This window comes from Acinonyx jubatus, chromosome E2 (genome assembly GCF_027475565.1).
Source record: "Acinonyx jubatus isolate Ajub_Pintada_27869175 chromosome E2, VMU_Ajub_asm_v1.0, whole genome shotgun sequence".
Lineage (NCBI taxonomy): Eukaryota > Metazoa > Chordata > Mammalia > Carnivora > Felidae > Acinonyx > Acinonyx jubatus.
In genome coordinates this window covers 19,474,242-19,501,088 of record NC_069396.1, presented here as the reverse complement: position 1 = coordinate 19,501,088, position 26,847 = coordinate 19,474,242, and the positions used below count along the sequence as shown (strand labels likewise).

The 26,847-nt window shown below is 49.6% G+C and overlaps 2 protein-coding genes across 11 annotated transcripts in view; one reads left to right on the top strand and one right to left on the bottom strand.

The window, feature by feature from the left end:
* TK2 (thymidine kinase 2) overlaps window positions 1–24,585 on the bottom strand; it is a 34,043-nt gene extending 9,458 nt beyond the window's left edge. Inside the window, exons 1-6 of one of the 5 annotated variants that reach the window (XM_015067961.3) lie at window positions 24,424–24,580; window positions 21,656–21,693; window positions 18,214–18,288; window positions 15,222–15,275; window positions 12,703–12,792; window positions 10,033–10,106 (exon numbers count right to left, since the gene is read on the bottom strand). In XM_015067961.3, coding sequence (XP_014923447.1) covers window positions 10,033–10,106; window positions 12,703–12,792; window positions 15,222–15,275; window positions 18,214–18,288; window positions 21,656–21,693; window positions 24,424–24,481 — 389 coding nt within the window. In that variant the 5' untranslated portion in view covers window positions 24,482–24,580. Of the gene's footprint in view, window positions 1–10,032; window positions 10,107–12,702; window positions 12,793–15,221; window positions 15,276–18,213; window positions 18,289–21,655; window positions 21,694–22,623; window positions 23,180–24,423 lie in introns of those variants that run through there. The other 4 variants (XM_027075910.2, XM_027075909.2, XM_015067978.3 and 1 more) reach the window with 4 other exon arrangements.
* A 95-nt stretch (window positions 24,586–24,680) lies between these two features.
* The window catches only part of LOC106971209 (chemokine-like factor), a 46,865-nt gene continuing 44,698 nt past the window's right edge, over window positions 24,681–26,847 (top strand). For 3 of the 6 annotated variants that reach the window (XR_008293689.1, XM_053210720.1, XM_015068020.3), the window contains exon 1: window positions 24,686–24,910. Coding sequence is in view for 5 of the 6 variants with exons in the window: in XM_053210720.1 (XP_053066695.1) it covers window positions 24,839–24,910 (72 nt within the window). In the remaining variant the exon portion in view is untranslated. Of the gene's footprint in view, window positions 24,911–26,847 lie in introns of all 6 variants that reach the window. The other 3 variants (XM_015067996.3, XM_015068003.3, XM_053210718.1) reach the window with 3 other exon arrangements.

The window sequence follows — 26,847 nt, the reverse complement described above, 5'->3', positions numbered from 1 at the left end:
TTTATTCATCAGAAGGACCTGTGGATGGCTTCCGTATAAAGGGCATGACCCAGGACACAATGGTATACCGCGATCCATGTGATATTGGGCCCGAAACACCTCGGACCCTCCACCGCTGGGGGACAGCTTATGGTCTAATGCAGCAAGAGTCATGGAACTGTTCGATGGGAGAGCTCATTTGGGATCTGAACTACAGGCAGAGAAAGGGACTCTGAAGCCTGTCCTCAGAGAACAGGGATAACACTCAGTTTGGAAGGTGGAGCAGCAAATCAATTCCACCTCTAGAAGTTTATTTCGTGGAAATAATCATGGATCTCCACCACAGCACCCCCTAAAACAATGAAAAGCAAAACCTTGGCCCATTGACAGAACAGCAAACCATGCAGCGACTGAAAGACAACATTGTAAAATAATACTTAATGACATGGAAAATGCTCACAATCGAATGTTCCATGAGAACAGCAGGACAAAAAACTGTATATAGTGTGACCCAACTGTATTTTCACAAGAATCCGTTCACATATTATGAAAAAAGACTGGGAAGAAAAACAACAAAATGCATACAGTGCTTTTTTCTCTGAGCTGTGGGACCAGAGGGGACTTTGTTTTCTTTCTACCTTTCTGTATTTTCCAAAATCAGCAACATATTCGTTCTCAAATCAAGGGTTGGGTGGAGGGGAAATAACTACATATTTAAAATGTGAACTGAAAAAGGAAGGAAGGAAGAATTCAAGACAACAGTGTAAGCATCCACGAGGCCTGGCGTCTCTCCCCAGCTCCAGCGGGTTTCCCGCGCCCCAAGAGGAAACCAACGGGAAGAGACAGAGGAATGGCAGCTAGAGGACACAGGCCTGTCAAAGGCCAGGTGATCTGCCAAGGCCCAGGAGGGGAATTCTCCCTTGTAACACCCCACCTACCATCTTGGATCCACTCAGAACAGGGTCTGGAAGGACCGGCTACAGGAAAATGGTCGTGCCTGGGCCCCAGGGTGCACAGGGGGCTCCTCGTTGCCCATGAACGGTGGGGGCAAGAGAAGAGCCCAGTGGAAGGGCAGTCTAGAGCTGGCCCCCTGCCAGGTGCTGTGAATGGACTCCCACCTGATGGGGAAGAGGGATGCAGGGATGGGCATGGACAGAGATAAGAGCTCAGACAGTTGGAGGGGGGTGCTCTGGGGGACAAAGGGCACAAACGACAGGGCATGGCACAAACTGGACAGGGACACTGCCCCTAGTGCCTGAGACACCATGATATCCTCAGGGGAGAACAGCTAGCTGTGCCTGGGCCGAGCAGCAGGAAAGTGTACGGTGCCTGAGAGAACAGTGGGGGCAGAGGGGCAGCTGCCAGTGACCTAGGTCTTCAGGCATCAGATCTCAGCCAGGAGACCTGATTAACATGCGAGGGCTCTTGGAATGAGTGGGTGGAGGAGGGTGGTTGGAAGAAGTCCCACAACACTGCAGAGAGGACCCGAGCCAATGCAATCCAGGAACTAAAGGTAATGACTTTGTGACCACAGGCTGGTATGGTGTGAGGACAGGTGGCTGTCTCTTCTCTTATGTCCTTATAGCCCATTATTGGGGTGCCTGGGTGGCTCAGTCGGTTAAGCATCCGACTTCAGCTTGGGTCATGATCTCACCACCTGTGAGTTCAAGTCCCACATCAGGCTCTGTGCTGACAGCTCAGAGCCTGGAGCCTGCTTCAGATGCTGTGTCTCCCTCTTCCTCTGCCCCTCCCCTGCTCATGCTCTGTCTCTCTCAAAATTAAGTAAACATTTAAAAAACAAATTAAACAAAAATGAACTACTGGGACCTCATCAAAATAAAAAGCTTTTGCACAGCAAAGGAAACAATCAGCAAAACTAAAAGGCAACCAATGGAATGGGAAAAGATATTTGCAAATGACATATCAGATAAAGAGTTGGTATCCAAAGTCTATAAAGAACTTATCAAACTCAACACCCAAAAAAACAAATAATCCAGGGAAGAAATGACCAAAAGTCATGAGTAGACACTTCTCCAAAGAAGACATCCAGATGGCTAACCAACACATGAGAAAATGCTTAACATCACTCATCATCAGGGAAATACAAATCAAAACCACAATGAGATACCACCTCACACCTGTCAGAATAGCTAACATTAACAACTCAGGCAACCACAGATGTTGGCGTGGATGTGGAGAAAGAGGATCTCTTTTGCACTGTTGGTGGGAATGCAAGCTGGTGCAGCCACTCTGGAAAACAGTATGGAGGTTCCTCAAAAAATTAAAAATAGAACTACCCTGCGACCCAGCAATTGCACTACTAGGCATTTATCCAAGGGATACAGGTGTGCTGTTTCAAAGGGGAACATGCACCCCCATGTCTATAGCAGCACTGTCAACAATAGCCAAAGTATGGAAAGAGCCCAAATGTCCATCGATGGATGAATGGATAAAGAAGATGCGGTATATGTACCCAATGGAGTATTACTCAGCAATCAAAAAGAATGAAATCTTGCCATTTGCAACTATGTGGATGGGACTGGAGGGTATTATGCTAAGTGAAATTAGTCAGAGAAAGACAAAAATCATATGACTTCACTCACATGAGGACTTTAAGAGACAAAACAGATGAACATAAGGGACGGAAAGCAAAAATAATATCAAAACAGGGAGGGGGACAAAACAGAAGAGACTCATAAATATGGAGAACAAACTGAGGGTTACTGGAGGGGTTGTGGGAGGGGGGATGGGCTAAATGGGTAAGGGGCATTAAGGAATCTACTCCTGAAATCATTGTTGCACTATATACTAACTAATTTGGACGTAAATTTGAAAAAACAAAAAATAAAAGTAAAAAATAAAATTAAAAATAAAAAACATTAAAAAAAAACTTAAAAAAAAAAAAAGTAGCCCATTATTTATTCAGGTCTGAGTGTTCCAGGGAAACCTGACCCCACCCCAAGCTTCTGGGGAGGCCCAGTTGGTCTAAGGGAAGTACTGTCCTCTCACAAGCTGCACCAATCAGTACAAGGCATCCCCTGGCCACACGGGCCCAGCCTGGGCCAGTGAGACATGAGGGAGGCCTGCAGGGGTTGATAGAAACCATGCTTTCTCACACTCAGAGGAAAGCCACTGGCAAGACACCTACTCTGGCTAGCAAGTGAGAAACCTGGTTCTGCCACAGCCATTTCGTCACCATGGAGGAATCATATTGAGGATATGAATGAGACACAAGAGGAGGAAAACAAAGCTGGAGCCACTGAATGAAACCAACCCTGCCTGCCATTAAGATAACCACTAATGACCTCATCCTTCAGGTTACTTGGAGCTGGGTTTCAGTTAGTCGCAGCTCAGAGTATCTGATTTCAGGAAACCAAACCACTCTCTCTTCATGTGTTTTCCTTCACTGGGAAACAAAGTTTCGTTGTCCAGAACAAAATTGACTCTGAGGGAATGAGGGTTTCCCGAAAGCAAGCTGCTAATCGGCCCCTCCCCTTCTCCACTAAAACACAGACCAAATAGCCTGAAGGCACAGAACAGACTAGCAACATAGGGCTGTGGACTAGTGAGCGGGGCCAGAGGCAGAACTGCCCAGTGCCTCCCAAGTCACCGATGCTTGCTGGACAGTCAGGTGTCATACTTTGCCCTGCAGAACTTCACATGTGTCTGCAAGGCTCAAGGCAGATTTTGCCAAATCCCAGAGCTGGGAAGATCCCGGAAGCTGGAACTGCTGAATTGAGTCACCATGCAGAACATATGCAGCACAGTGTTAACTGAAAAACAGACCAACACTACCAGAAAAAAGGGTCAGGATGTGCATGGAAGGACGCAGAGAGAGACATGGGGATGGGGCTCACATCTGCGGGAGTCTCTGGAGCCTGCCTGAGAGCCACTATTCCCCTGGAAATCAGTTCCAGATAATCTCAGGATACTTCCTGAGGGGCACAGGGACCTCCTGGTCCCACCCCAACCCAGCCCAAACTGGCAGCTTCCCCCACAGACAGGAAGAAGGATATCCCTTTCCAGCGCTCTCCTGAAGAGGTCTTCCGTGGGGGCAGCCTCCCTGCCAGCCGGGTTGGCAGGAAGACCTCCAGGAAACCCTTCCGAGACTGCTGGGAGCACTGTGCTAGGGGGTCCAGGACAACCTGTCACTGGCTACGCTGAGTGAGGAAACGGAGGCCTGGTTTCGGTGACTCTGAGGAATGTCAGACAGCAGGTGCTGCTTTATCCATATTCGCAGTTTTCCTCCTGGAAATTCTGCCTGGCTCCTCCTGTGTCTGCCTCTAGATTGGGGCACCCAGCACCACCAATAAGCCACTGTTTTAATTTTTTTTTTAATTTTTTAAAAAATGCTTATTTATTTTTGAAGGAGAGAGACAGATAGACAGAGCATGAGTGGGGCAGGGGCAGAGAGAAGCAGACACAGAATCCAAAGCAGGCTCTGGGTTCTGAGGTGTTAGCACAGAGCACGAGGTGAGGCTCAAATTCACAAACTGCAAGATCATGACCTGAGCCAAAGTCAGACACTTAACCGACTAAGCCACTCAGGTGCCCCCAAGCCACTGCTTTTATTTCCACAGAACACACAGTGGGCGGCGCCTCTCTACAGAAAATTCAACCACTTGACTCCCCAACAGTGGAATGGGTGGAATGAGAGGATTTCGTGGTGCCGTCCCCTTACCCAGGGTGGCAAAACCGAGGTCTTGGATCCACACGAATCCTGCTGGCTGTTTTGCTTGGCACAGTTTGCTGCTATCTTCCTCCTGAGGCCCTCAGAGGCCCCAGTTTGCACAGCACAGGCTGGAACAGAAACCTCTCATTCATATGCCAGTCTCCCTGTATACATGATTGTCTCTTGTTTTCACAAGACCTTATATGATCAATTTTAGTCCCAAATTTGCAGATGAGGAAAACTGAGGCCCAGAGCAGTGAAACACACCTCAGTCTGAGCAGGAATTAAAGCCTGGCTTTCTGTGGCCCCAAAACTCACATGCTCTGCATTACATCACTTGCCCTTCCTGTCTGTCAAGTGAAGGGGCTGTTCTGGACACTCCTGTGTCTCTGTGGCCGCAGCTGGAGGAAAGGCACAGCTCTCAGGGTCAAGACCCAGGCCTAAGTCCCCCTTTGGACCAGAGCAGGGGAAGAGTCCCAGCCCCTAGGCCAGCTAGGAAGGTAGGAGGGTCTGCTTACTGTTCCAAATGCAGGGTCTTCATCAATGTCCCTGATCTGCAACCCCAGGCGAGTCAGCTGTCACTTCTCCAGTTGGGCCCCACTCAGTTCCCCTACTTCTGTTGTTCGAAAATGCCAACCAATCTAGTAAAACCTTGGCATTCAATTATTCAGCCCACAAGGTTTGGGCCACACAATTGCCTGCGTGGCCACTTTAGCTACATGAGTCCTTCTCACCACCTTCAGCTTTTCACTTCAGCGCGGTGCCCAGGCCTCACAAGTGCCTGGTCGTTAAGGAGGCTATGTAACTGGAATCTTCCTCTTCAGCAGTTAACACCATGCTCTCACACCCCTAGCAGCATAATTGCACTCCACTCACATCCTGCCTGCCCCAAACTCGCTGCAATGGGGGGGGGGGGGGGGCAGAAGAGGCAGGTCTCTCCCTAGGAGAGCTCCTTACTTGTTCAAGGTCCAAAAGGCAAGGATACCTTCAAGAAATTTTGCTTTGGGGGATGCAGAATGCCAGTGTGTGGCCTGGCGTACTCCCTTCCACCCAGCCCCCCTCCCCAAGGTTTCAATGGTTTTTAAGAAAGAGAAAAGGTTCAACCCCAACACCAAAGGGGCAGCAGCAACTTGTACCCGTCCCCATCAGTGCACATCAGGAAGCTTTTTTCTGGAGCACCTGAGGATGGAGGGAGGCATGAGCTGAGCCAGGAGCTGACTCTCTACATGTGCCATGCTGGGGTTCCCAGTACCCAGCCGAACTCCCCACAGGTAGGAACTGAAACATCCTATTATAGGTGAGGGCAAAGGATCCAGCCAAACTCGGGTGTAGCATACATTTGGTTTAGGCTCAAAAGCACAGAAATCCATATTTGTGGGGAGCAGAAAACTCTCAAAACATCTCCTTTCTCAGTAACACTTCACTGTGGCTGACCCACTACATCAAGGAAAGCTGGGGTTGGACGGAGAGCGACCGAGAAGAAAGCCCACATTCCACGCTACCTTGCTCTCATCACCTCGTTAGCTCCGGCTACAAACACTCCAATGTGCCCCCACACAGGAAACCTTTGGCCTATGGCTGCACCTGGCTGCACCTTTCCTGGCCCAGGAATAAACTTGGAGACCCTTAAAACAAAGAAAACACAACAAAACCCCCAACAACTAAAACTTGAAACAACAAATGTGAAATGGACAAACAGCAAGGAATGCAGGAAACAGGACCCCCAGCCCCTGCACTGAAGAACTTTCACCAGGGTGGACTGCCTGCACCCAAGAAAGCCTACAGGACTGGGCTCTTACTCTCCTGACCCCAAGGAAGCCACAGAAACAAAACTCTCGAGGAAAAGGGCTGGGCACTAGAGCGGAGAGCTCTTTGCAGGCTGGCTGCAGGCTTCTTCTAAAGCCTTATGCCTCCAAGTGTGCTCCTCCCAGGATGGTGGCCACCTAGGGTGCTTGTTATAAATTCAGGTTCTCAGGCCCCACCCTGGACTCAGCAAAGCAGCATCTACATGTTAACAAGATGTACAGTGATCTCTGGGAGAAGCCCACTATAAGGCCTGGGTGGAAAGAGGCAGAGGCCTGACTCACCTGAGTAGACTCCTCAGGGCCTCCAGCCAGTCTGAAGCCTCTGGCCTTAAGGAGAAAAATCTCAATGTCTCCCACGGCTCCCTCATAATTGCTCCCCACACAGCAGGGCACAGGGCAGCTCCCCCTGCTCAGTCACCCGCCTGGTCAGGAAGGAGCATGGGTCTTCTGAGCCCATCTCAGTTCCTACTCTGCCAAACAGGGTCCCCAGTACCTAAACCACAGGGCTGCCCTGAGGACTCAAAGAGGAGTATGAAGAACCAAACAATAAATGTGGCTCCTGGCCTGCCCTTCAACCACTTGAGCAAACGCCCTCATTTCCAGGGAACACAGATAACCTGGTCCGGGTCATAGCTGAATCACCCGCACTGTGGAGGTCCTACTCAGACCCCCTCTCCTTGAGTTCCCCACCTCCAGAATCTGGGGACTCTAGGGTACATGGCTGAGGGAGGAGGTACTCCAAACCACATGCTCAGTATGGTGTTTGTCACAGATACAAACAGAAGAACACATTATAGAGCAGAATGCAAAATCCATATGAATTTTTAAGATAAAAGAGGGGACTTCAAAGCAACTTCCGGTTTGTTAGTGGGCTTCTTTGGGCTATATGGTCTGGGAGGGCAAGTGGGGAAGCAGCCACCTGTGTGAGCATTCCTTCGCCTCTGGGAGGCTTCAGTCAAGGGGTTTGAGGAGCACCACCTTCTCTGGTTTCCCTGAAACTGAAGTGGCAGATGGCCTCACCCCCCCCCCCCCCACCCCGCAGGCTGCCACAGTGTTCCCAGCAGCCTCTGGAGTGCCCAATGCCATGCACCAACCAACAGCTTTTAGACTGAATCAAGTGATACCAGCAACCAACCTTGAGGTTCCAACGAGGTCTTCAGGGGAACCCACGTTCTCTGAAGGCTGTATGAACTTGAAACAATTAGATCCCGAGAACAGAAACATGGACACAGTAAATTTCTCCTGTGGTTCACTGTCCCGCCGAAATCCTAACCACAGATGCCAGGCATTCTGGGAGGGCCAGGGGAGGGATAAAAATGAAGCTAACAGGGCAGGAAAAGAGTTTAAAAAAACAAAACTAAAAGCTATGGTCTTTTCCTACATTACCCACAAAACAGCCAGGGCAAGGCCCACGTTTTCTGGACCTATGACCTCAACCACAGCCGCAGAGATTAGGAAATCAGAACCACCCATCAGAAGTGCTGGAATGAACAACTATGGGCATGAGTAACCAAAGCCCATGACATCAGCTAAAACCACCTGCTGGGACAGGCAGAGACAACGGCTCCTGGGGAAACTCACTAGGCCTCGGGCAGCCTGCAGGTAGGGGCTGGGGGGGTTAACTGGCAAATTTGACAAAGATCAGGGTAGACAAGGACCTACATAAGAGGCACAAACCCTAAACTAGGCAACTGTTCCATAGGCTCTCTAGATGGACGACAGGAATTAGAGATAAGAAAGGCTCAGGGAGGTTTAGGAACTCGGCTGTGCGCACAAAGACAGCAAATTCCAGAGCCAGGATGGGATGCAGGTGCCCCGAACTCCACACCTCACTCTCTCCCCTGGGCCTGCGGTCATTCCATTCCAGGTTACCCACTTCAAAAAGAGCCACTGGCTGCCACACAGAAACGGCCAAGCTGACAACAATTACAAAACAGAGAGCCTCGTCAGGTGAAGTCCCACCCTGCTGCCCAGGGTCTATACGTCAGAGCAATAAACAAACACCAGCAGGGCTTCTCTATTCTTTCTCTTCTCTCCTCTGCCTGTCCTCCCTCTGGCTAAGGCACTGATGAGCAGGGAGCAAAGGAAAGTTTAGTGGACACCTGGGCTCCACTGAAACCCCAGGCAGCTGGGGGAGGATGGGGCTCTAGCATCAGGACCACTCCTGCTGGAAGGCTGGGGGACAAAGCCATAGTCATGACTTGCCCTGGCTGCTATCCTGACTCATGGCATGAGTCTAACGCTCAGAATGGATGGGAGCAGAAGCTGTTGTTTTGGGGGCCACACAGGCAGACGGGCACAATACACACCAGCTCGGGACCAACAGAGAAGCCTTTTTAGTGGTCCCCTCAAAGGAGAAGATGTGAAACAGCTGGGGCCAGAGCCTGGGAAATGTGCCAGGCAGGAGACCCAAGAATGGCTGCAAGTCCCACTGCCCAGCAAGAGCTCACGATATGGCCCAGGTGCTGGCCCCACACTGTGTGCATGCTAGGCAAGTATACCTGCCACAGGGCCCAAGGAGCTTATGGTCCAGCTGGCGGGGGTGGGCAGGGGAACCACAACAGACAACTGAACAAATAAACATAGACAAAGTTGAGCCATGTGTAACTGCCATTTTGTGGGTCAAATTTGGTCAAAATTGATAATTTCCTACAGTTCAACCTGATCAGAAGTTGTCTTACACATTATGAAGCCCAAGAGCAGTAATTAAAAATAAGAAAGAAGTCCGACCCATCCAGACAGGGTGGTTGGGGAGAGATGGGAGAGGTGACAGGACAGTTGCAGAGGAGAGGGACGGGGGAGCCAGCATGTAGAGCCAGCACACAGGCCAAAGCCTGCAGCCCATCTCCCTAAGATCCCTAAAATCAGCAGTAAACTGAGCACAGAAATCAGGAGGGTCCCAAGCCTCTGAGGCCTCAGCACTGTGGGCCACCAGAAGTCCCCTAACCATGTCTATATGACAGAGTCCACACCCATGAGGACAAAAGACGGTTTTGGGTGAAAGGGTAATAGCCTGACCACTCCATTGCCCTGGGTCTTCACTCTGCCCCATATCCTCCCACTCTGCCATGTGATCCACATGGGCCCTCCACAACTCTCAGACTGGGGTCAGCTGGCATGACCTGTTTTGGCCAATGGGGTGACAGCAAATCTGTAGCCAAGGACTGAAAAGTGCTCGTGCATTTCTGCTGGTGCCTCTGCTCTCCGCCATCACCATGAGAAGTGAATGTCCAGACTAGCTTGCTGGTCCCAGAAGGAGGATGAGAGGCACAAAGAGGAGAGATGAGTCACCCCAGTCACCCTGGCTGGAGCCGTCCTAGACCAGCCGATCCCCAGACATCACGGACAGCAGAGCCACCACCTGGCCAGCCACCCCAGATGACTGAGCAAAATCCACGCAGAAAGCTGTCTGCCACTGAGGCTTTGTGGTTGGTTGGTACACAGCAGGCCTATGGCAGTACATGCGAGAGACCGTACAGGAGGTACTCAATATCTGTCACGGGAGTAAACAAGTTCCAATTTCATTTCTAAAAAATTAAGGGTTTAATAATTTATCAACTGTGTAAACTACAGTACCTTCTATACAGGTTTTCTACAAAAACATATCTTGCGCTGTGAATCGACCGCTCCATCAATCGTACTGGTGATGTCTAAAAGAAAACAAAGTGATTCATTGACTCAGGTCAGGAGGGCTTGAAGGATGCTTGTTGCTCCCCCCGCCTACGGTCTGTGCTGAACACAAGAATAGAGAAGTTATGGGATGGTGAGGCAATCACCAGAGCAGAAACGTGGGTCTAACATGGGGCTCAGCTGTGCTCCGCCCCACCCCCCCACCACGCCCCGAAGCTCTCCGTGGCCGCTGAAGCAATGCAGGGACAGTGGGCTCATCAGCAGCAGCCTCTTTCATAGGAGAGGTGAGGCTCAAATGGATTATCAGTTTGGGGAAATGCTAGAAAAACCACCAAGTGCTGCCAAGCAGAGTGGTGTCCAGTGGAAAGTGTGGTAATTATGGAACTAAATAGTGTGCATTTGCTTAATGTATGCCCAAGGTAAAGCCCCGAGAGGGCTGGAGTGTGTGTGACATGCTGGGGACTCTGCCATCAGTGACTGAGGGCCTGGCTTTCCGGAACCCCACAAAGATGTGAGACCTTTGTGCCTCTGCACAGGGCTGGCTGGGGATCACTGCAGACCTTTGCAAACCAGGAAGGACTGTGCCCAAGTGGGCAAACACTGCCTCACTCAGCCTGGCCCACAGCACCCACGGGATCTGGACTAGCAAATCAGAGGCATATTCAAAGCCGTAACCCAGGAATTTCCTGGGTGTTTATGTCCATCCATCTTCCTTTCCATTTTTTTCCATCCTCTCCTCACTTATGACCCTCTGCTACCCATATGTTGCTAGCACCCCACTCATCCAACTCTCCTTCCGTTCCTCCTTCCTTGTCTGTCTTTCTTCCTCTCCCATGGCAGACTTCCTTAAACGGAGAAACACACATATGTCCCCTTATAGTCAGATATATTAGACACAATTTAGATTTGCGGTTGAGTGCCTGTTCAGGAAAAATAGGGTGAGTAAAGGGGGAAAAGTGCCAACCTCAGGTGCTCTGACGTGTATCACTTAGGTATTTGGGGAGACAGAAACTCATACAGTTCTGCTCATATCTTTCCATCTTTAAAAGATACAGATTTGTGGAAGGATAGCTATAGTCACAACTGCCCAGCTCTGGATCAAACCACTCAGCTGAGTGGCTGTGTCAACATAACAGGCTATAGGGACCTCCCATCTCCTTCATGGACAGCATCCATGCTGGTCTTCCAGGTTGTGCTTACAATTTTGAACCACAGGTGCTGATCAGGCTCTCTTCAGTCAGCTCTCTTTTAAGAGACTCTGTCCCTATTCACATGCCAGCTAATAGAGGGGGTCTAAGCGGCATGTTTGTGCCCTGTGATCTGTGCCAACACCTGATTGGCCCACAGGTAGACACAGGGACCAAGCTGAGCCAATCAAATTCTTTCTCCCAAGAATTTGAACCAAGAGCCAAAGGTGAAGGTTAGATCAGTGGTTCTCAAGAGTGGCTAAAATGAACAAATCAGGAGACTATAGATGCTGGCGAGGATGTAGAGAAACGGGAACCATCTTGCACTGTTGGTGGGAATGCAAACTGGTGCAGGCGCTCTGGAAAACAGTGTGGAAGTTCCTCAAAAAATTAAAAATAGATCTACCCTATAACCCAGCAATAGCACTGCTAGGAATTTACCCAAGGGATACAGGAGTGCTGATGCATAGGGGCACTTGTACCCCAATGTTTATAGCAGCACTTTCCACAATAGCCAAATTATGGAAAGAGCCTAAATATCCATCAACTGATGAATGGATAAAGAAGATGTGGTTTATACATACAATGGAACACTACTTGATAATGAGAAAGAATGAAATCTGGCCATTTGTAGCAACGTGGATGGAACTGGAGAGTGTTATGCTAAGTGAAATAAGTCAGGCAGAGAAAGACAGATACCATATGCTTTCACTCATATTGGATCCTAAGAAACTCAATAGAAGACCAGGGGGGAGGGGAAGGGGGAAAAAAAGAAAAGTTACAGAGAAGGAAGGAGGCAAACCATAAGAGACTCTTAAATACTGAGAACAAACTGAGGGCTGATAGGGGGTGGGCGGGTGGCGGGGGAGGGGAAAGTGGATGATGGGCATTGAGGAGGGCACCTGTTGGGATGAGCACTGGGTGTTGTATGGAAACCAATTTGACAATAAATTTCATACCAAAAAAAAAAACCATGCAAACAAACAAAGCATGCATTAAAATCACCTGGAGAGCTTGATAAAACACAGATTGCTGGGCCTCATCTCTAGAATTTCTGATTCAGCAGGTCTGAGATGGGGCCAGAAAATTTCTAACACGTTCCCAGATGTTCCTGCTGCTCCAGGTCTAGCCACACTTGGAGAAGAACTGAGTTAAATAATGTTGAGCCCAGAAGGAGTCAGGTTGTGAACACTCAGGCTCACAGGGACATCCCTACCAACTTAGTGGCTAGCTGAGGCTGGTGGGGGAGGGCACTAGAGGCTGGAACTCAGAGAGCCAGGAACAGGAAGCCTTGGCCCCAAAGACAGAGAAGGCTGAGCAGTGCTGAAGGTCCAGCGAGGCTTCCTTGCAAGGTTCCCCTTCCCGGAAATCATACACCCACTATGGCAAGAACATTTTCAGAAGGCTAAAGCTGAGCATCTGAATGTACCTGGGGACGAGTGTGGTGGTCCAGCATCGTGAGCTGCACATATGTCTGCAGTGTGAAGCCCCATCGACAAGCATCGCGGTACAGCAGACCCTGCAGAAGGGAGAACGCAGCACTTTACCCCAAAAACCTCGAGCTGTAGAACTCTGGTCTCTTCAGTCACTGATGGCCATCTCGTGAAACCCACATGGGGCTGTGATGGGGCCAGGGATGAAGCCAACATGGTTGCAGGGCCCTCAGGACAGTGTGGACAGACTAGAGCAATTATAGGACAACCAAGTAACAGCTGTAATAGGAGCCTATATAAAGTCAGACAACCAAGTAACAGCTGTATAGGAGCCTATATAAAGTCAGAGGGAACAGTCATTCGGTGTTTACTGAGTCCCCTGCAGTCAGTTCTCTATCCAGCACTCAAAGTGAGCCCGTTAAACTTCACCCAGCTCTTGATGTTCCTCCACTCAGAACCTTCCAGGGGCTTCCCACTGAATTCAGAATGAAAACCAAACCCCTTACCAAAGCCCACAGGGCCCTAGAAAATCACTTCCATCTTCCCTCGTCTCCTACAACCCTTCCTCTGACTCAATGTGCTTCCAACCACACAAGCCTCCTGAGTGTTCCCCCTAAACACCCAAGCATGACCCCACCTCAGGGCCTTTGCATTTGCTATGACTTGTAACTGAACACTTTTGCTCCAGAAATCTGTACTGCTCACTCTCTATGTTTAAGTCTGTGCTCAAGTGTCCCCTTGGCAGAGATGCCTTCCCCAACTATCTTATCCAAAAGAACAGCCCCATGCCCATCATTCTTTGTTGCCAGTATATATAAAACAGTCCATGTTCCATTTTCCATTTGCTAATAATCTTAAATTCTGCTCGTTTCCACATTTTTCCTTTTTTTCTCTCGCTCTCAGTGCTAACTAATGAAATTCCAGTGCTCCGCATAGAAAACTGCAAACTCCTACCTGCAGATGAAAGAAAATCTCAGAAAGCTTAGGAGAAACACTCTCCATCTGAAGGCTGAACAAACATCTCCCTGCATCAGAAAGCCAATTCAGATAAAGTGATGAATTGACACTTCATAAAACTACCAATCTTGCCCTTCTGTCCAGAGCAGAAACGTGTCTAGAAATACCTAATTCTATCATATTCTGTATTATAAAACTGTCTTTGGAGATGCTCTTTGTCCTGAGGAGATTCAGACTCTTGAGACCGGGACTGTGTCCTGTACAATGTCACCTCTGAGCCCTAACATCTATGACCTAACTATCTTAGCTGGTTCCTAAAGAATATGAATGTTTCTGAGGCTTCTTTATTATGCCCAAAGAGAACGACTGGCATTCTATCTTCTCCCACATGCACAGAGGTGAAACTATTTTCACGTCTCTGGGATTCTTTATTCAAAGGCTCTGAGAACTTCTGCCTTATTTAATTAATACCCTTTTGCCTGCTTCAGGTATCTTCACAGCTCCCATCACCACCTACCAAATCACTACCGAATTGTCTTCTGCCTCCCCACACCAGAATATTAAGGCCAAGAGAGCAAGAGCTTTGAGATGTCACTGCTCCAGAGTCTAAGCAGTGCCTGGCACATGGCAGGCATTCAATAAATACTGGTTGAATGAACGAATGAATGAGCACCTACTAGGTGCCTGACAGAGTGCTATGTTGTAGCAAACACAGTCAGCCATATTAGACATAGTCCCTGCTGCTAGTGCCACTCAGAGTCTAATGAACCACACAAGGAGATGTCACTTGTGTTGCCAGAAATGAGGAGCCAGCACAAGCTCCCTCTGCTCCACGGGTCAGAGCTACTAGCTCTGTCATTTACCAGAGGTATATGACCTTGGGCAACTTATTTCAGCTGCAGTTTCCTCACCTGAAAAGTGAAACTAATCATCCTTACAACACGGGGCAGGAGCCCAGAACCATCATCCCTTTCTTGAGCTCCCTCTTACCAGACTCAAACTCCACCCATCTCTTCCAAGCAGCCAGAGCAGAGCCTCCCTCATGGGGATGGAAGGAAGGAGCTCAGGCACACTGTAGCCCCTGCTTGCTAGGTCCACCCTTGGCAAAGCAAGAGGTAGCTACAGGGTGAGCCGAATTCAGCCCCTGGGCATTGCCAAGTGCAAACCCAAATCAGAGGTTTACCGAGCAACTTTGTTACTTAGAGACAGGTCCTAGGGGAGACCTAGGTTCTACTGGGTTCCTTCTAGAAGAGGATACGGGTAGAATGAGCCACAGGAAATGGACACCCCTGGCAGCTGAGGCTGACCACCTGGGACAGTTTAGGATAGTTGACAGAAGGTCCCTGTGATCTGCAAATGCCCAGCCAGGCCTCAGAGCTCCTTGACCTCAGAACACCAATATGCTGCCATCTTCCAATTGCCCCTCCCTCTTTTCTTCCACCCCAGCTAAGAGATAGGAAAATGCCTGGGCAGGGAGGGGGCAAACTCAAACACTGGCACACCATCCGCAGCCACTTAAACCAAAGCTGGCAGTTCACGCAGAAGACAACACACCCACCAGAGGATTATGGCCACGGACATTTCTCCACTTGGGCACTGGCTCCTGTAACACCTGCAAGGAAAGAAAATATCAGAAGTCTACTGTTCCTCACGATTTGGGCACCCAGGGTAGACCAAAATAGTGGGGCAATCCTCTCTTTGAAGCCACAACTCTATCTAGACATGGCTTTCTCACAGGACTTCCAAAAATGAGCTGAGAACTCTGTGCATCCCTGAATACACACATACCACCCTTCTGGGTGCCCTGGGAGCTGAGGGCAAGGAAGTTTCTCTCAATATCTCCTTCAAGTGTTCCATCCCAGCCCTTAATGTCCCCATGCCAGGCTGGGCAGACAGGGGATAGAAGCCAAGACAGAAGCTACTTGAGGCACTTCCGGCTGTGGTTTAAGGCCCAGCTTGCCAGCTTGGGGGCTCTCGCGTGACCTCAGCAATTTGCTCTGCCTCCATTTCCTCCTTTGAACTCTGCATTGGGCCCACTGACAGCTAAGAGTCACGTTTCATTAGTTTACTCCCTAAACTGTTCCAGAGCCTTTCTAGGGGTACAGGTATGTGCTGGAAAGGATTTAAATGGTACTCTCAGGGCCAAGAATTTGAGAGTACCCAGATCTATCTGGAGGCCTGAAAGTGCATGTAAGCAGGTTCTATAGGTCACAAAAGACCAAAGGAAAGCAATGCATGGAACCCATGAAGAGTAACGTCCTCTGACACTTTATACCTCTGTGCCTTTGCTCATGCTGTTCCTTCTGCCCAATATGCCCATCTCACCTCAGTTCACATCAACTTTCATTACATAGAAAATTCCTATATATCCTTCAAAATCCAGCTCAAATATCCTTTCCTCTGTGAATCACTGCCTGCCCCTCAGCCCTCCATTGCTGTCCTGAGTAGCATATGCTGCACCACTCAGGCCCACCAGAGGCTGGTCACAGGCAGCCTTGACCTGTGCTCAATCTATGGCACTGCCATTCAATACTTACTGAGGACTCACTGTGCCAGGTGCCATGCTAGGCAAGAACAAAAACCACCTCCGCCTCTGCTTTTACGGAACTTGAAACTTACTGGGAGAAGCAGACCTTAATCGGATCATCACAGAAATCACATATTTTCAAACTTCAAGAAGAGGTGTAAAACAAAGATACAGAGGGGCCAGAAAAATCTACACCAAGGTGGGTAACCTAGCTGGGGAGGTCAAAGAGCACTGAGCTGATATCTGAAGGCTGAGTTCTTCCTAAAGCCACCAAAGCCCTTCTTCACGCTACAGAAAAACCAAACAAGGGTGTGGCCCCTGGAGCCAGACAGCCTGGGCTGGGACCTGGCTCTCTGCCACACACTAGCAGTGTGACCCTGGCCATTCATGTAGCCTCACTGAGCCTTGGTTTCCTCCTCTGCAAATGAGGTGATAATTGCACCGACCTCACTGGGACTACTCTTATGAGGATGAAATCAATTAGATAATATATTGAAGCCTCAACACAGGCATATAGTGACTGGCATATAGTATTATCCTCATTAGATGTGAACTCCCATTGTTGTTATTTTTATTATTGTTGTCCATTGGCCCCAAGGTCTTACATAAGAACGTTAAGTGTTCCTAAAGTGCCGTGTGGAGTTACACCACTCAGGTGTGTCAGGAGTCCCTAAGACCCCTGCCTCCCAAGGTTTGATGATTCACTACGAGGACTCACAGGACACAGAATATAGTGGTAATCACAGCTGAGATTTGTTACAGAGAAAGGGTACTAAACAAAATCAGCAAAGAAAAAGGGTGAACAAAGTCTACGAGGAAACCAGGCACAAGTGTCCAAAGGGCCTCTTCCAGGGGAGTCACCCAGGAAGCACTTAACTCCCCCAGTAGCAACCTGTGACAAGATGTGTGAGGTGGTGTTCCACCAGGGAAGCTGGCCCGAGCCTGGGAGTTCAGGGTTTTGATCAGAGTGCAGGCATGTAGGCAGTCTCTGGCCGGCACATCCAAAAATTCCAGACTCCCAGAAAGAAAGCAGGTGTCCAGACTAAACCATATTGCTTGCACAGACAGTTTAGGCACAGAGAGCCACTTCTATCAGTTGGGAAATGGTGGAATTCTCCCAAAATCGAATTTCCTACACGCCAGTCAAGGGCCAACCTCACAAACAAGCCTCTCCGAGGACAGCAGTCTTGGGCCTGTGAACTCTTTCCTGCACAAACAAGACAAGGGCTACAGAATGTTTATTCTTTTTACCAAACCATATATATGTTTAATAGAAGTAAAAAGCAAGAAGGGAAAGAAGGAAAGAAAAGGCTCCAAAGGTATGAAAATTGTAGGATCTATAGTGACAAAAAAGAGCCATAAACAGAAAAAATTACACCGCAGGTAATTACACCGGATAGATTTTAATCTACGAGGGAGAAAAGTCAGGGTCTTAGTGTAGAGGCACTTCTTCAGGATCTGTGAGGTTATTTTGAGTGACTGGCTGTAAATGGACTAGAGATTATGTTAACTGGCTCCCCATGGCAATACTCTGTAGCGTGCACATGGATATCACAGATGTGACACCATAATATGCTCCCCACTCTCAACAGTCTGACTTCCTTCTCCACATGCAGACCCCTCTTAACCAGAATGCAGGAAAGTCTATACCTGCACTGTCTGACACGGTGGCCAGGAGCCACTCAGAGCTATTACAAACTTCAAATGTGACTAGTCCAAATTGAGATACACTGTAACTATAAAATATGTTCCATATTCCAAAGACCTGGCATGAAAAACAGAACGTGAAATAATTCACTGATGATTTTTATATTGATTACATGTTGACATGATAACATTTAGATTACGTAAAATTAAATATTTGGGTTTGTTCGGGTTTTTTTTTTTTAGCAAAACCATTAGAATTTTACATTACATATGTGGCCTGCATTATATTTCTATTGGATATGGCTGGTCTACACCCTCTGTAAGTCACGCCATCAAGCTTTTACAGGTTCTTTCAGAGCCGGTGCGGAGGCCGTACCTCAATCCCTGTTGTTTTGGAGAAGAACTCGAGGCATGTCGTCTTCCCACTTGCAATATTGCCCTCAACACAGATCTAACAAAAGACAAATACAGATTAGAACCGAAAGTCAAGCATCTAGGTGAGCATCAGGGAAGAATTTCTAGGGAACGGCTCACGTGAACAGCATAACTGGTTCAGTCCAAGAGTTCAATGTGCACACAGAATTCCCTCCACAGGAAATACCCAAGGTCCCACCATTAGTAGTAACAAACTGATTCCCACCCCTGGTGGTCAGCTCCAGGCCCACGATTGGTGGCCGCTGGTGGCCACTGGGCCACTGCCCTCCAAGACAGACCCTCCCTTACATTACTTCCTAGGCCATACATTGCTTGCCACTGGCCACCCTAGCTCTGCCCTTCCCTTGCTCAGCCCCTCAGACCATCAGATTTTAGGCCTAAGGGTCCAGCCTCCTTAACAATAGCCTAATGGCTTTGAGGTTGGGAAGCATGTATATGTTATCTAGAACTTTTTTTTTGTAAATTTAAAAAAAACTTTTTTTTTTTAACGTTTATTCATTTTTGAGAGACAGAGAGAGACAGAGTATGAGCAGGGAAGGGGCAGAGAGAGAGGGAGACACAGAATCTGAAGCAGGCTCCAGGCTCTGAGCTATCAGCACAGAGCCCGACGCGGGGCTCGAACTCACAAACTGTGAGATCATGACCTGAGCCGAAGTCAGACGCTCAACCAACTGAGCCACCCAGGCGCCCCTGTTATCTAGAACTTAACTCACTGCTTTACATGGAAGAACACACTCAGCTATGGACTGGAAAATATTCAGACTGGAGAGAAGGTTGAGCACCTTGCAGTAGGCCAGGCCCAAAGATGGGCAACATACACCGTTACCACATTTCACCTTGCCAGAACCCAAGCAATGGGTCCTAACACTTTCACAGAAGTGAAAAATGAGGTTTGTAGAAGGGCATAAAGCAGAAAGGACAGCTGGAACCCACACTCTGCTGATACTAACTGCAGTGGGAGAGAGGGCTCACAGCCAGCCATGAGGGCACAGTGACCTTTAAACTCAGGCCGGAGGCACCCAGAGAGACGTGGCCCACGTATGTGACTTGCCCAAGGCACCAGGCCTGGCGGAGGGAAAAGACGGAATCACACCTAGGTCTGGCAGACCCCTTTTCACGACCCCAGGGAAGCCTCAGTCACACCCCACATAAAACGCGGGGTCACAGTGGGCCATCTCACCTTGTTCCCTCACTATAAATTCTGCCAGTCAGCTGTGACTATTTCCTCCTGCCCTGATCCTAATGGGTATCGAGGAAGGCTAGACAACGACACTTCTAACAGATGCCAGCTCACTCCCGTAGAACTCAACACCACAAAATGAACTCAACCGAGTGCACAAAAGGCATATCCCATCAGGGCAACTAATGGATGTGATGTTTTATTGCTGTTCTGTAAAGGAAACAAATTATTCTCTTCCCAGAAAATGAGAACAAGCTCAGCCTAGACACTGCTCTGCACAGACTGTTTCTTTCCTGTTCACTGCAGGAAACAATTGCTTGGATGAGACCTTCCTCCAAAAGGGCGTGTTCCTATTCCGTGGTGGTGACTAACTTCACGGTTGCAGGTCAGCAAAGATGAGGACTTGAAGCGTCCTGTCTGGTGGCTTGTCCCCTGGGCACCTCAGTTTGTCACCTCCCAATACCCACATATGGCTCTTCTTCCTGTTCCAGTCCTCAGGAAAGGCTGCACCATCCACCCAGACAACCCAACACCCTGGTGTCTTCTGTCCTCACCCAGTAACTCAGCAACTCCTCTGGGCCCTGCTTCCTACTCATCTGCAGAACCTGGGCCTGTCTCCCTGGCCCCTACCCTATGTGGCTGGAGTGGCTTCCCCACTGGCCTCTCTGCCTTCCACTCTGGCCCGGCAGTGACCCTCAACTCCACCCATGGCCCACCACCATCTCTTCCTGAGAGGCAAAGTCTTTTAGTGGCTCCAGGTGTTGGGACCTGTCTCCACGCCCCCATGCCAGCTCTCAGGGGACCGGCCAAAGCTTTGGGCCTACAGGGTCTCTTCCTTCTATGACTCACACTTGCAGCTCCCTCTGTTCCAACACTCCAGCCTCCCCCTTTCCTTCATCTCCCAGGAGGCCTCAAGGCTCCCCAAGGCTCCCCTCAGTCACTGTCCTCTGGACGCTCTGCCCTCTACTCACAGCCCACAGAATCACTGCTGTTCCAGATCCACCATGGCCCTATTTACTGCTGTCTCTCCCATCAGACCAGGGACTCACTAGTGACAGGGGCTGCTTGGTCCCCAGATCCACACAGGAACGGAGAAGATTTGAACGATAAACAATAGCCATGGGCCTAAATGCAGGCTCCATACCACTTCTAATGGACCTACTGTGTGCCTGAGGGCATGTTGAACCATACCCAGAAAGCAGCCGGGGTAAGTCTGGCTCACATCAGTGCCTAGCTCGATAATTAACAGCACAATAATGTATCAATTCTCATTCAGCTCTACATTCTACCCCCTTCTCCTTCTGTGGTGTCAGAATCCACCCCACCTCTCATTTCAACATACTTTGGTAAATCTCAAGGCTCCCAATCACCAATCCTCTCCACGTGACTTTATTCCATCCTTGGCCTTCTCCATCATCCCGAATACCCAGGGCGCTTGCTCACCTTTTCTGCCCTCTGCAGATACCAGCCAAGGTATTCCTGCCACCATTCACCAAGCCACTTTCTTCTGAGCCACAGAAGCTACCGACTTCTGGCTCCCTCAAGAAACTGAGCCTCTGGATTGATGGTGACCAAAATATTGTTCCTCACCCCAGCCAGCTAAAGTCTCCAACATCCCCATGAACATGTCCAGCTTGGCCCTCCTTTGACCTTCAACCTCACACCAGTCCCAGTCCCATGCCAGAGCTGGCATCTCAAAGTCACGACACTGACTGAACCCATGTCTGGGGACCCACATGGATTCTCTCTGGTATCCCCACCCACCCACCCATCTCAGCACTGGAGGACAGGGAGCAGCAGTCAGCAGATCTTCCCTCACAGCCAGGCTGCCAACCACTAACCCAAAGTGAAACCAATCTTTGCCAGAAGGTGAGCATTTTTCAAATCCCTTTGTAATCATTCATCAAGCTGACAATCCAAATCTACCTAAAGGCTGTGAATACATGTATGCTCCTACCTGCGCAGACTCTTGATATGGAACCTCGTAAGAGGTGGCCTCTGGGAAGGGGGTCTGAGGCCCAGGGGTGAAGACAGACTTCCTCATCCCTGGAGATCCTCTTATATTTTTGTTTTTTACTATGTGCACATATTTCTTCACTCACCTCTTCTCTCTCCTCTCTCTCTCCCTGTGCATATACAATCCTCCCACTCTCTCTCTGTATATAATCCTACACTGAGGAGTGCACATAAAAGAGGGACTTACCACTGATTTTTTCTCTTTTTCATTTTCTCTATCTTTATCTATAAAAGAAAGGAAATCAATTTTTAAAGTCAGCTTTAAGTAATTCACTCTTCTTTGTCCTAGTTTTCAAAACCACCACAAAAAAGTCATGTTTACACTTACTCCCTGGCCTAAAAATGTTTTCTGATGACATCTGAGTCCCTCCATGGGTGGATGGAGGCAGACCCACCACTGCTGTCTACCTACATGGACACTGTGCAGCTGCTGCCCGGATCCTGTTGGCACCTCTGGGCCCCAACTGTGCTCAGCTTTTTTCACGTAGTATATCATACTTTCCATTTTCCATATATTTCATATTTATGGTCCTCACAGATGGGTCCAGTAAGTTCAAACAGAGTAGCCTCCAGTGGGACGCGAGGGTTAAGAGTGGGCAGCAGGCATGGGTTTCAGCCCAGGGCTGACACCTTGGCCCAACCACCACACAGGCGCCACCCAACAACCCAAGGCCAAAGAACACTAGGATTTGGCTATAATGGTGACTCCCATTTCTGAAAGAGGAAGTCCCTAGTCCCAGGGGCAGCAGAAAGGCTCAGAGCCTAAACCACCCACCACCCACCGGGAACTTGTTAACTGCAGCTGCCAGCCTCCGTCTTCCCCAAGGCCAAAAGAATCAGGACCAAGAGTGGGACGGGGACTGGGGCAGCGCGCACTCGCGGGGGTAGCGGATCCTTCTGCTCTCTATAGGGCTCCCCAGCTCCGAACAGAGAGGGGCCGGAGCCCCACGGCCCCACCCACTGGCGGCCACCCACTGGCGGCCGGCTGGGGTCCGGAGTAGCTGCCAACGATTGCCCTCGCCCCTCCACGCCCCCGCAGGAAATCCCGGAGGCTTGGAGTAGTTTCGGGTTCAGGCCAGAGGGCGGGGAGTGAGACGGGCAGCCGCTGAGACCCAAGGCGCGGGTCGCTAGACACGGAACCGAAAGAGGCGTTACCCAGAGGCCAGGCCCGGCGCTGCGCCCCCCGCGTCCCGGGGCCCGAGGCGGGGCTCCCAGTCCCCCCGCGCCGCAGCGCCTGGGCGGCCCAGCACCGCAGCGACCGCGGCAGCATAGCCCGGCGGGTGGATCCGGCGGCTCCGTTTCCTTCCTGCGCCACTCAGCGCCAGCGCAGCGCGCCGCCTCCATCCCCGCGCCGGCTGCCGGGGCGCCTGCTGGCGCCGGGCTCTTAAAGAGACCCTGTCGTATTTCACCCTCTCTCCCACCCGGAAAGTACTTCAAGGTGTGGGCAAAGCCGTTTGCAGCCAGGACATCTTCCCGCCAACGGGACCCCTGACTTGGCAAGACTTGAGGGACGGATGGCCAACAATACCAACGACTGGTTGGTTAATAAATGATTGGAGATTACTTAATCGAGCACGTGTTCTATCCAGGCACCTGGCACATACTTAGGGTATCATTTATTCTTCTCAACGATGATCCTCCAAAACTTAGGTAACTTGATTAAAATGATCAGAAGCATTCATTAAAGGGATGAAGCCATGTATCTTGCTTCACAGCCTCTTCCCTCTGAACTTTGACATGTCCAGGGTCTAGACTGTAAATGTACTAGATCCCTCAAGAAAGTGTTAAAAAAAAAAAAACAAAAAACAAAAAAAAAAAACAAAACAGGAAACAGGTCCAAAATGGGAGTTGCTTATGCTAAGCCCTAGCTGACCAAACCAAGATTTAATTGTAGTTTGGGCTCTCCCAGAAATGAACCCTTAAGCCAGTCCATCAGGAATCGCCTGATCAACACTAGTTATGTAATCTGCCCGATAGACCCCTGCCATCCCCTACAGCAAAGTAACCTTAAAATAACCAACCCGCTTTTTTGCCTGTGTAGCTTCCTTGTTCTCACTTCCTTTTGCCTATAAAAGTTTTTTATTTTGTACAGCTCCTCGGAGCTCCTTTCTATTTGCTAGACTGGATGCCACCTGAATCATATCGATTTTTGCTCAAACTCTTAAAATTTTAATATACCTCAGTTTATCTTTTAACAAAGAAAGGCACAACCAATATGCCAACTGTGCAGACAACTGGGGGTGGGAAGGAAGCCTGTAAATCCCATCCATAGTCAGGTAGCAAAAATTCAGCCCAGGTGTGAGGTAGATGGGTATATATAATTCAACAGGCCCAGGCCCTGAAACCCAAGCTGCTGCAGTAAGAATTGTGTGTGCATGCCCATTCCAGTGCTTAAGTGGGGGGATTTCCCACCTCTCCCAGAAGTGCAAGGTGCTAGCAGTCACCTCTAGGACAGGGAAGAGGACGTCATTTATGAGAGGTTTCACTCAGTCTCTAAATCAGCTACCCGAAAGCCACAACCTCATCTAGTGCTTTCTGTGATATCTGCCACAGACCTAGCACAGGGCAAACGTGCCCTCCACAAACTTCAGGATTAAGTGCAACATTTTTGGGACTTGGGATGAAGCTGTACGATCAGACTGTGATCCCCTGGGGACAAGGACAGGGTATAAGGCCCAGGCCATTAGTTTAGATTACACATATTCTACATCTATTATGTGTCAGACCCTGGGGACCTTGCAAGGAGAGAAACAGACACAGGCAAGCCCCTGGTTTTATGCAATTTATATTCTTAAATATATCACCTAGTGATAAGTGCTATGAAGAGAAAGTGATGGTGGCTACTCTAGACGGAGTGACCAAGGGAAATCCTCTCTGAGGGGTGTTATTTGAGATTCCCAAAGTCTGGGGTTGCCCAGCAGGCATTCCTGAACTCCACCCCCATCCCGCACCCACCTCCGGAAGCACTCCCAGACAGGAAAACCCATATGGACTGCTGGAGAGCAGTTGTCATTGGTGCCTGGTAGTGCGGGATGGGGCGGCATTAAGAGGGACCAGCCAGCGTGGTTCCCCATAGGCCAGTGGAAATGTAGCAGGCAAACCCCACCAGTTCGGGGAGAGAGGGAGAGAGAGGGAGTAAGAGGGAGAGAGAGAGAGAGAAGGCGAGCGAGGCGAGCAATCCGCTCCCGTGGGGCGCATGCGTCCGAGTGCAGACCGCGGTGACGTGCGCGCGCGCGAGGGCGGGAATCCTAGAAGGGCCGCGGGCGGTGGCTGTGACAGTTGCGGTCGCCGCGCGAGGACTGGCGGAGCCGTGCGCTGAGGAGAAGGTCTGAAGGAAAGAAGCGTTGTTGCTGGGTCGGCTGCGAGCGCGATGCAGACGCTGAAGCAGAAGCATCGCCCCTTCTGCTTCAGCGTGAAAGGCCAAGTGAAAATGCTGCGGCTGGTGAGGCCAGGCCACCGGGTGGGGGCGGTGTTGAAGCGTGCTCAAGGGCAGCGGGAGATGGCTCTCAAGTACAAAGCGGAATCCCCTGCCTTCTCTTTCTTTTAAGGTTTTTTTTTTTAAGTTTATTTATTTTTGAGAGACAGAGACACAGCGCGAGTGGGACAGGGGCAGAGAGAGAAGGAGACACAGAATCTGAAGCAGGCTCCAGGCTCTGAACAGCACAGAGCTTGAGGTGGGGCTCGAGCCCTCAGAGCCGAAGTGGGAGGCTCAACGGACTGAGCCACCCAGGCGCCCCCCCTGCCTTGTCGTTCACCCTAGGCCTGCCGAGAGGCAAGGCAGTTGACTGTGCACCCGGGGGCAGAAGGAGAGAAGGCACTGTCTGCCCTTCAGGGGTTCACGGACACAGTCACAAAGCAAAGTGCGCAGGTCTGCACGAGTGGCCTCCACTTGGCCCTGCACACCAGCCACCCAGGTTACCAGGCCAGGCAGCTGTGCTTATAGCCCGCAGAGGACAGTGGGGCTGCCCGCTTCGTGGCATCAGGCATGGCGAGCGCCCTGCACTCAGTTCTGAACGGAGGTCTGGTGAGAATGAGCCATGATTTGGAGGAAGGTGCCCTGGCTGGTTAGAGCATTAGAGACTGTCACGGGAGAATATGTTGAAGGAACTCAAGAAAAGAAAAGGAGAAGGAAAAAATAATGTTTACATTTTAAAGCGGTGACCTCTCTCTTTAAGGGAGGGGATGGAAATAGAAGTTACAGGGAAACAGTTCCACTTAATACGAGGGAGAATTGTCTATCGGGAAAGTTGCCCAAATTAAGTGGCCACACCACTTGGGAAGGGAGTACATTCCTGAACAGCCAAAGCTAACAGGCGTAGATGAGCGAATATGCTGTAAAGGAGATTCACACTTCAGGTGAGTGGGTAGAACAAATTGCACACAAGGTCCCTCCCACACCAAAAGTCTGTGATTCTGAGAAACAACTATAACTTAATACAAGTCAGAACGCGTAAGAGAGGTTTAGGAAATTACTTTAGAGTTCGAAGAACAGAGGGATTACTTTGGGTTAGGAGTAAATAATCAGGGAAGAAGTGGCCTCAGGGTCTGGAGTTTTATGCCCACTACTGGAAGCTCTGGAACACTGGAGGAGAAACAAGATCTTGTGAGAACGGTTTAGTTTCAGACATATCAGTTCCTGCAACAAACATCTGGAGTATTTAGTTATATTCTAAAGATCTGACTTGGGCCCTGGAACAACGAAGACAACCAAAACAAAAGTCTCTGACTCACGGAATTTCTTCAGTGTAGTCAAAGAGACAGACCTATGAGCAGAGCCATACTATGTGAGAAGATGGGGATAGGCCAGAGAGTGAGACATATAACCAAGGACAAGATAAAGAGAGGTATCATGAAACTTCCTAGAGGAACAAAGGGTGGGGTCTGAAGGACAGCCACCTGAGCAAATACATGGAGACAAAAAAACCCAGCATGATTTATGCAGCAAATTTTTTTTTGACTTGTGTAATGTTTTTACTTTTGAGAGAGAGAGGACATGTGGGGGAAGTGCAGAGAGAGTGGGGGAAAGAGGATCTGAAGCAGGCTCCGCGCTGACAGCAGCCACCCGATGTGAGGCTCAAACTCACAAACCACAAGGTCATGACCTGAGCCAAAGTCAGACAGACACTCAACCGACTGAGCCACCCAGGCGCCCCTGTGCAGCAAATTTTAACGAGTTGAGCATTGTTTTATTTTTTTCATTCAACAAATATTTATTGAAAGCCTACCATGTTCCAGGCTCTGAGATATCAGTGAACAAAGCAAAGATCCCTAGCCCTTAACAGAGTTTACATATTGGGGTGGGAGGGTGGGGAGACAGACGGTAAACACAATAAATAAATAAATGATGCAGTATTCTAAAAAGTGGTACGTGCTGTGGAA